Source organism: Lycium ferocissimum, chromosome 6 (genome assembly GCF_029784015.1).
Source record: "Lycium ferocissimum isolate CSIRO_LF1 chromosome 6, AGI_CSIRO_Lferr_CH_V1, whole genome shotgun sequence".
In the NCBI taxonomy this organism is placed as follows: Eukaryota; Viridiplantae; Streptophyta; class Magnoliopsida; order Solanales; family Solanaceae; genus Lycium; species Lycium ferocissimum.
The window spans coordinates 1659823-1670627 of record NC_081347.1 but is presented as its reverse complement, the minus strand read 5'-3'; the positions used below and the strand labels follow the sequence as shown (position 1 = coordinate 1670627).

The following is a 10805-nucleotide window of genomic DNA, read 5'->3' as shown; positions in this document are numbered from 1 at the left end:
GGATTGAAGTCTATGCATAACTTCACCACACGGCACACACAAACAGTTTAAAGAAACTTTTACACGATCAAATTATTCAAAAGCCAATTAATTACAGTGTAACTTCCTATAATAAGCATCAATAGATAACCTATAAACAGTCAATGACATGTTACAATAAGATAGATAAAAATACACTAATAATGTAAAAAGAATACACTACTGAATATCAACTCTTTCTATTTTTTCAATATGACCACGTACGATTGAGGTTAATTAATCAAACTTTTACATTAGAGACTCGCAGCCAACGGCTAGAATATCAACCAACCCAAGATATCAAAAAAACAAAGATTAACAAAACCAAAAAAAAAAAGAAAAAAAAATGTATAAAAAAAACATACGTTAACCACTTAGGTTATAATATGCATGGAAGACCTAAAGAAAAATCCACGTACGTCCATCTCTTTATATCAGCTGCTTAATTGGGACTTAATTTGCTAAACTACCTTAGACCAATCGATCTCCATCTTTTTGCTGTCTTTTTTTTTTTTTTAATTTTTTTTTTTATATATACCTCTTAATAATTTCATATTCATGCCTTTTCTTCCATTCAAAAATTATAGAAAAGAAAATACATAGAAAAATAATCAGCTAATTAAATTAAACCAAGATCCAAAATGTTTTTGATGGACTTCTTCATTCATGATCCTTTTCAATCCAATCTGGTCTTCCTAATGTAAACTCCAAGCTTGGATTTTTCTGATGATCCAAATTGGAACCAATTTTGTAGCTTTTTGGCCTTGAAGAATTACATTCCTGCAATGATGGTTTTCTTGAATTGATATGGGAAATAGGAAGCCAGAATATAAGATAGATGTTGCATATGTAGTTAAGTAAATAAAAGTTTTTGTTAATATCTAACAATTTGATATTTTTAAATGTGATGGTCGCACAGTTCAACATGGTATCAGGAGCCAACAAAGATCCTAAGTTCCAATCCTTAACCGCCGCTCATTATCAAACAGAATTCCATGTGTTTGGTCAATGAAAAAGAATCAGGCCCACAAGTGAGGGGCGTGTTGAAGATATAACTGATTAAATAAAAGTGAGCTCTACTAACAGCTTAAGCTTTCAGATGAGATGGTCGCATAATTTAACATGGTATGAAAGCAGGGAGAAATCCTGTGTATGAGTCTCATCCCCACCCATTATCAAAATAATTTTTCCACGTGGTTGGTCTGTTAAAAAAAAAAAAAAAGAACCGGGCCCACACATAGTAAATAAAAGTATGTTCTGTCTCTAGTCGTTTAAACTTTTAGATGAGATGCTGGAGCTCGTTAGACAATTTCATGCATAGAATTACAGAAGTCTGAGGGAATTATACCTCTATGTGATGACCTGATCTTTGTTGAGATGGAAAACAATGTGATATGAGGTCATTTGCGTCATTGGAGTTAGCTTGCAACCATCCTTCTCTACTGCTGCAAATTGTCAAGTAAAACAATTGTGTTTTTTCAGTATATGGTGACTGAATTAACAATTAAAATGAGCAGAAAATTAATGTATATATACTTAAGTTATAATGAATATTCGAAGAATCAATAGAAAATCTATTTAACAATGTGAAGTATCATGAAGTTATGCTGCAAATTATTTGAGAACCATCTTATACTATAATCTCTTCGGCTAAATGCTTTCATCTCATATGAATTTCATTACTATAGAGTATTTGTTAAGAAAATGGACCTTAGCTATAAGTATAACTCGACCTAAAAGCTAACTCATACGGTAAGAATTGTTCAATGACCTCATGCAGAGAAACCAACTTATTTTTCAATTAGTGTGGGACACTTCCCCGCACGTCCAAGCTTGGACAAATAGAGCGTGAATAACATAATATGAGACTCCAACATCGGGATATATTTGTCTAACTCTAATAGCATGTTGAATAAAATGTATCATCCCATTATTTCTCATTGCATGTCATTAGTTGCAGCTCAAATTGGGAACGCGAGGTCCAACATAGCTTTCGGGAACAAAATCAAGTCGTTTGATATGTTAGCTAAAGCAGGAATTTTTTAATCACTTTGTGTATTACTTTCTTTTGAGACGGATAAATTAATTAGGAACTTCTTTTGATAGGATATTATCAGATAAATTTCAGTATGAAGAATATTCGGAATAGGGGTGGATTTACTGTACAAATTATAGGTTAATCCGAACCCAGTAATTTTGGCTCATACGTTATATATATGTAAAAAAAAAAAACACCAAATAAGTATAAATAAAAGATTTTGAAATCAGTAAATCAAATGAATTGTGATAGAATTTTGAATTTGATCCCATAAAGTTCACCCGCTAGATCCGCATCCATGAATGAAGTAATACTTATGTTACTAATTCCTCTTAACAAAACATAAATAATACACATTGTTAGCTACATTATTTTTATTTTATGTAACCTTTAATCCTACGTTGATCACAGCATTTGATTTTGACAGTGTTGTCAATTAATTCAACTTACTTGTTATAAAATAATTGTGGTCTGGTCAAAGTAAAACTTCTCAACGTAACAATAGGACAAATAAAAGTCCCTTCTTCTAACTACTCGAGTATAAAAATGTACAAAATCCTCTTTTTTAAAACCTGCAGATTCGGTATCCTATGTTCATTATGTCCGGATTTTATATACCCTTAAGTTAATTAAATATTTAGAAAATAGGAATTAAGAATTTAATTAAGAAAAAAACAATTTATAGAAGCTGACTATCCTAATACGTACATAGTAACTGGATCATAACAAGATCTAATTGTTTATATTTCTACTTTAAGATGAAGAAATAAACAAATAAAAAGAGACAAAACACACGTCCACAAACTTAAATAAATATTACTTTGAGAAAAGCAGAGCACTTAAGTCAAGATACTGGTCTTTTTTTTGGACTTATTTGACAAAATCTCTCCTCGTGAAGAGAATAACAACAAAGCAAAGAAGAAAAGAAAAGAAAAGAAAAGAAAAGTTTATTTCTCTCTTTAATAAAACAATTCTAAAAATCCACAAAAGGAAAGAATAAAGAAAAGAAAAGAAATAAAGTGCAGCAGTAATATTTGCTTTCTTATCAGAATCCTAATTAAATTAACATTTGAGTACTGTTCCCTCTCTTTTTGTCTCTTTAATTTAAAAAGGGATAATAGCATTTTTTGTTCCTCGGTTAATGTGAATTCTAATTTTAATCCTCATAATATTTGATTAGATATATTTAATTTTAAATTAATTGAAATGTGTGTTCTTGGTTGTTTTATGTATGAGAGATATGTTATATTTGAACTATATTTAGAATTATATTAGCGTCAAATATGAAGTAATGATACAAGTTTAGCATAACACACAAGTAATTAAGTGGTGAAACATTTGATATTTATGGTAATTTGTTAATATCACAGTTAAAGAAAATAAAACTACATGTTTCAATTAATTGAACATTAAATGTGCTTAGTCATATATCAAGAGTACTAAAATTAAAATTTTACTAATAGTTGTGAGACAAAATGTGTTATTACCCATTAAAAATAGAGTTTAACTTATGAGCGCCAAAAATGTAAAAAAGTTTTAATGTTGCTTGGAAATCCTTGAGTGACCTGATAGTATATGTTATAATATTAGTGTATATAAGTTTTAAAAAAATAATACTATAAGTTAAAATCTTTAGAAAAAGGATGCATTAAAAAAAGGAATAGAGGGTAGAATATTGTTACAAGATGTAATTAAAATTGGAATAAAGGAGTTGAAAGTAGAAAGGGGAAACATGAAACAGAACAAAAGCAAAAGCTGCCACAAGAAGTCTTTTATTCTTTAGAAAAATGATGGACGTGGGTTTGCATTTGCAAGATTCATGCAAAAGGAAAAGAAAACATATAGTATCTCTCCCTTTATCAATGAACTCATTACTCCATCATTACTCCAAAAGTCCTACCCTACATATGAAACATGGATTTGAATTGATAGCTCAAATATGCTGATATACTAATAAAGATTTTTTATACTATCAATGCATTTTAATTTTTTGGAATTTAACCACTACTAAACGAAAGCGAATTTTTTTCGTCAGAAATCCCTTATTAACCAGCCAACTTCGATGGAATATCCATCGAAAATTCAGGTTTTGTGATAGTAAAGATCTAGTGTCCAAATTTCACTAGACTGATTAATCTTGATTCGTGTCATGGAAAGCTCACCTTGAAGAAGCTCCCTAGTCCCACTCATGTAGAATCGCACAAGAGAAAACTTACTATGGCGGGATCCAGCGCTCCTTCCTAAGGACTTTATTTTTGAGGCTTGAAACTCGAGATCTCTAATTAAGAGGAAAGGAATGTTTACCATTCCGCTACACTCATTGATGATTAGTGTTTTTTAACTCATTGCTTACCATTCCACTACACTCTTTGACAATTAGTGTTTTTTAACGCTTTGATGATTTAACTGATCACTCTTTGTCAACGATGGACCTAGATTGTATTTGTACCTACTGGCTGGGTATTCAAGCATTCATTGTTGTTAACCCAAACATATACGTATCTATTTATATTGCAATCTTAGTAAAATAAAGAAATACTCTCTCCGTTTCAATATGTTTTTTTGGTTTTAACTTGGCACAAAGTTTAAGAAAATAAAAAATATTTTTAAATCTTGTGGTCTTAAACTAAAGATATCTAGAATGTACTAAAATGCCCATTAGTTTTATGATCTTAAATATATCACGTGAAAAGTTAAACAGACTAAAAAGAAAAGTCGGACAAATAAATTGAAACGGATGAAGTAATAGATAGACTGACCACCCGATCTCAAGATTATAGCAGCCGAGCATCCGTGACTTAAATATTTTGAATCCGACAATATATCTATAATTACTTTTTAAGCGACATTATAGTATAAAATTCTTTTACACTATCGTCTATGAAGTTAAACTCATAAACATAACATTAGCATCTAAATACTAAAGCTTTATTTATATGAAGGTACCTTGAAGAGTTACTCCAAAGAGTAGGAGTTGCAGTAGAAGGGTAATCGGATTCGGGTTGTAAAGATCCATCGGATCCTCCTCTCTGATCCAAAAACCGGCATAGACCCACCCGGTCACCGCCACCGGTGCTCCCCATTGTTGTGAGATCATCTTCACCTGATCCATCTGATTGCCCTTCAAGAAAAAAGGAAAAAAAAACAGAATTTAAAGAACTTGAAAATTAATAGCTTTAACTTCAAGAAAAAAGAAAAAAAAAAAACAGAATTTAAAGAACTTGCAAATTAATAGCTTTAACTTTTGTATGCACTTGCATTGAAAAGGATTTTAATACTATCAGGTCATATAAAAGATAACTATAATTAACCGTTTTTAGAACTGATTTTGAAAACCTCCATTAATCAAATGCTTTTTCTTGCCTCTCTTTTCTTTTCTGGAAGAAAAATCTCATATGGATAGAATGTACTCATATGATGTACCTATTCGTTTAAATCTGATCTCTATATGAATATTTATGAAACCAACATGCCTTTATGCATATCGTCTTAGAAGTTGTTCCTGGTATATAAGTTAAATGCAAATATATACATAAACTGCATGTAGACGAAATTGAAGAAAATCACACATCGTTATTGACGTTATAGGGTGCAATGCAAATGTGCTTAATTAAACTGATTATTGTGAATTAAAGAAAAGGAAGAAAAGCAGAAGACTTAAAAGCAAAGACAACTTACCAGAGGAAACTGCAGGTTTGTCAGTGGTTTTAACAGTGCGATACATCTGCATTGGGAAAGGAATAATTTTTTTTTACAAATATTAACACAACCATATTTCAAGAATTTCAAAAAAAAAATTAAGTACCCTTTACATTTTTACTCCACTCTAGTGAAATAATGTCGAAAAAAAAACAAACAAACAAAAAAATAGTTGTAGTGTGTTTCTATGGAAATTTTCTTTCCCAAAGTCAAATGCTTCTTTCTTGGAATTGTTTCATTAATCACGAGGCATTTTTGTATTATTGAATAATGATGACTTACTTTTGTCTGTTACAGAAACCACAGTACCCTCAACCCTCCTATGATTTTTACCCAAGTATATTTTTCTCTCTCTTTGTTTTTAATTTTTAAAATTTTATTTTTATGTCTGATAGTATCAGAAAGATCAGACTTGTTTCTTTAATTCATTCACTCAGTAATTCACTGCATTTTTATCGGCTACTGTGCCGGAGGAATTCATCCTGAGCTAGGGACCTTTGACAGAGAAAAAGAAAAGAAAAAAAAGATTTGAAAAAAAAGGTAATTATAATTCTTTTTGTTGTCTAAATATTCTATGTATAGATTATTATTATTCATTGCTAAGTACCTGTAAATGGCTTTTGACATGAGCAAGAGTAAGATCTTTCACATCCATTAGCTCCAAGACTGATTTTGGTGTTGCCCCTAAAAAAATCAAGAACCAAAAAGAAATATCCAAGATTAGACTTTTTTTATCCTCAAATATAATGTTATGACAAACCCCAAATCACAAAAAATTGAAATGATAACATACAGATTCAACTGAACTCAGTATTTTAAAACAGACGATAAATATACATGTTGTGACGAGTCTCATGATTAACTCAAACCGCTAACAATTAAAACTGAAATACAGAGGCAAATGCAGCCTCCTCTTTTTATGAGTTCAACTGGAAAATGGATGTATAGATTAAACAATCACTAAAATTTCAATAAATATTAGTATTGAACCGGTACGTGATGAGTTCAGGGTAAGAATATCAAAATGTTGAATCCGTCAAGATTAAATTTTGGATCCGACCCTGATAACATAAAACATTTTGTTTTCTCAAGAAGACAATAACTTAAGCTTAGTTATAAACAAATTAAACCATACTTTCATGTCCACCAAGAAGCTCCACAGCATGAACAAATCTAGCATGAAGTGTACTAGTCCATCTCATTCTTGGTGCTCTCATACTTCTTTTAGCTGGAAGTTTTGGTAAAAATCTTGATCTCATCAAACTATGAGTATTTGCAATATTTTCATGATGAGAATGCCCTAATCCTACATGACCATATTGACTATGATGATGATGATGATATTGTAGATGATGTGGCACTTGATAAGAAGATGATGACATCCCATTAAACCTGGTATTGAAATAAGGTGAAGAAGAAGAAGATGATGATGGGTAAAAGCACATCTTTGGATCTTTCTCCTTGTCCAAATTAGTAGCCAAGAAAGGGAATGAACGGTTGTGATTGTACACCGGGATGCCCTTGATAGGGCGTAAACCGTCGGATACATCTAAAGATGAAACCCCATGATTTATTTGGCTCATTGGTTGCATCACATGGCTATAATTTTGGCTATGATGGTGGTGGTGCTGATGGTTGTTGTTGTAATAAGGGTTTCTTGGTAGGTGGTCTAAAAAACCCCTTCTTGTAATTGTTTCATCGCCAACGGCGGTGGTGGTGGTGGTGGTAGCAGTGGGGTGAGCTAACGAGAGCTCAGTAAGACAATTTGTTCTCTTACTGAACTCTGGTCTCCCGTGATTTTCACCCACTTCAGTGACACATCGACCTGACAGGTCGAAACTAGAGGAACTATTTGGAGGACTAATGTTGAGAGAAAGATCAGGGATTGGCTTTGGAGAATTGGTTGATGGGGTTTCTCTGAAAACCCCTTGTAAGGACATCTTTATGTATTTTAAACAAAATCTCTAACAATAACACAAGATTTCAAGAATGTTTTCTTTAATTTTTCTAATAGTGCCTTTTTTTTTTTTTGCCTTCTGTAGCTTCGGTTGCTTTAGCTTTAGCCCCAAAACACCAAATTTATGATAATATGCCTGGAGAATAGAGCAAAAAGTTGCACAAAAACACAAACAAGACACATCACAAAGAGATGTAGAAAAAGGCAAAAAAAGAAAAAGATGGGCAAACTTCAAGTTTGATTTTGGGAGGAAAGAAAAAAAGTGAGGAAAAAGAAGTTCTTTTATCTTCTTTTAATAGTGCATATGTTAGGATGAAGAAGGAGAAGAAGTGAAGTGATGTGAAAAGAATGGAAGTAAATTAAAAGAAGGGAATATTATATTAAAAGAAAATGAGAGGAAAGAAAAGAAAAGAAAAAAATTCCAGAAAGGCAATGGATGGAATGGAAAGAAAAAGAAGAAGAGAAAGAAGGGGGATTTGGGACTATAGTATTAAATTCCTCGAGAGTATATCTTGGAAAATGACACTAGAACAAGGAGAGGCTATTTTCTTAATTTTCTCTCTCTTTCTCTAGTCAAAAGAAGAAACAAAAGTACATAAATTTAAGAAATACAAACAAAAAAAACAAAGAAAGAAGAAATTAAATAAAAAATCAAAATTGAAGAAAATAGTATATAAAGAGAAAAAGAAATGATCAAAAATAAGTGTAAATCTCATAATATATCACATTCTAAAGACTTACTCCCTCCATTTTAGTTTATGTGTTTTAGTTTAATTAGATATAGAGTTGAAAACTAAAAGGAGACTTTTGAGTCATATGGTTTTAAATTAAAAATATGTGTAATGTGTCAAGTCGCTAAATATTGTCTTAAATAAGCCATATAAATAGTTGAAATGAGAGAGTTACCAAATATAGAAAGTGGTTTTTATTTTTGAAACAGATTAAAACGGAAAGTTAGACATTTCAATTGTATCAGAGAGTATTATCTATCCTAAGTTTAGATTTTATACACTGAGTCACTGACAACGTATAATTTTTTCAAGCCATCAAGTACGAAGTAACAATGAATACAACAATAAGTGTTACAAATAGATAGTGAAAACTTGATGATACAACCAGTTAAATTTGCGCTATAAAAGTTTGTTATATTGTTAGCATACAAAACTTAAATACACAAAGAAATATGACAGATTAACATTTAGATAAATTATTTTTAGAACCCAAAAAAAGATAAATAATAACTTTTTGATAACTGGTTTAAAATCCGCTGTGATTCTTTTCCCCCCACTCTCTCCGCTTCTACTTCTTGTCTTTTCTGTTCTCATTCTCTCTCTCTCAGATTACACTCTTAAGTAGTATATCTTCTTCTTTTTTTCCTTCTTATGTATCACTTTATTGTATTCGAATTTTTTTTTTTTTTCCAGATGACAATCAAAAGTTATGGAGGGATAGATAGGGTTTTTCGCTTTTTATTAGCAAGTAATTGCATGGTTTACCCTTCAAATGGACTGGTCTTTAATTTTTACCCTTCAAAATCGAACTTATTATGTCTATATATATAGGCATAAGTTCTTTAAAGGCGCTGGCATAACTTGTGGATATTATGATGCGTAATTTATGCTCCTATAGGCAGAGATTCGATTTTGAAGGGCAAAAAATTCAAAACCAGCCCATTTGAAGGGCAAAAACTAAAGAGCAGCACAAAATTGGGACAAAAGTGCAAATGACCCATCTATTAGAGGTCTCGAGTCTAGTACGGAAAAAGTCATGTTAGGGAGCGCTTTTTCTTTAAATGGGCCTTACGCTGTTTGAATCCAAATTAATCGGAGCACCAATATAAATAACGGACACCGTTGGAAAACCGAAAAAAAAAAAAAAAAAAAAAAAACAAGAACTTTTTTTTCTGGTCAGTACATTAATTAGAATACCATTTTTATACTAGCATCTAGATTAAACGTATTCAAGATAATAATTTAATCTACAACTTCTAGAATATAATTTTTTGTAGTATACACTTGTAAAAAAAATATGTGTAACTTCTGTACAATGATGCAGATGGAGATGCAAGACTTGAAGCTTATGGATTTCAGCTATGACCTCGAGTTGATACTCTATTGTTAGTCACTGAATTCACAATCAAACATTATATTTAGTAAATTTCTATTGGTCTAGAAAAAGTTAACTGAATTCACGGGAATCCATACCAACCCTCTAAATCTATCCTATACTGACGATGTCAAAATTGGTTTACAGCATCAGATTAAATTAACTTGCAACGCAACAACAGGTAATTGTTATAGCAAGTCTAATTAATAAGGTACTATACTGAAAGAAATACATTAATGGTGTAGGAAAAAAATTACACTAAGTATATATATATATATATATATATATATATATAAGTGAAATACTTATAATATATGTACACGAATACATATGTATGAGCATAAAAGTACAAATGAGGCATTGACTTGAGAGAGAGCTAGAACGAGAGAGAGCCAGAAAAAAGGGGTGTTTGTTTTAAGTAGGCATAAATGGGCTACATGTGCATAAACCTAACTAAAAACACACACATTACCTTCTAATTCCCTTTCATACTCCCAAATATTCCCTTCTAATCTTTCAACAACTTTGTCTGGCATCTTGGATTTTATTATGTCTTCCTTCACATGCTCGGTGCTCCATATATATATATATATATATGGACCATCAAAAATATGAATAATATCCATTGCCCCAACCCCCTCCCGTCCCACTACCTGCCCCAACCTTTTTTTTTATAATCACTAGAGAAAAAAATAAAGCAATAAGTAACAGCTAAAATTCTATAGTTAACAGTAAAATCCGTCGCTACTTCTATTTAGCGATGAATCAGCGACATAATAACAAAAGAAATTCATCTATATATTATAAAAAGAAAATCTTCGCTCGATTTAACGATAAATCAGCGACAAAGTTCGTAGCTAATTTCAATTTTTTTGTAGTGAATTATACGGTATTTGATATTCACTCGTCTAACTTATATGAATTTGTGTCGCGGAGGGACTACTAAAATTGAAAGCGCATTCTCAGAACTCGAATCTGAGAGCAAGA

The 10805-nt window shown here is 31.3% G+C and overlaps 1 protein-coding gene across 1 annotated transcript; it reads right to left on the bottom strand.

Moving 5' to 3' along the window:
* Positions 1-245: 245 nt before the first annotated feature.
* LOC132058841 (transcription repressor KAN1-like) lies at positions 246-8190 on the bottom strand. Its single transcript, XM_059451213.1, has 6 exons — positions 6891-8190; positions 6363-6439; positions 5735-5780; positions 5003-5177; positions 1367-1463; positions 246-798 (listed from the first exon to the last, which is right to left on the bottom strand). The coding sequence occupies exons 1-6, from the start codon at positions 7693-7695 to the stop codon at positions 679-681; spliced, it is 1320 nt and encodes a 439-aa protein (XP_059307196.1). The 5' UTR covers positions 7696-8190; the 3' UTR covers positions 246-678.
* Between the last annotated feature and the right edge of the window lie 2615 nt (positions 8191-10805).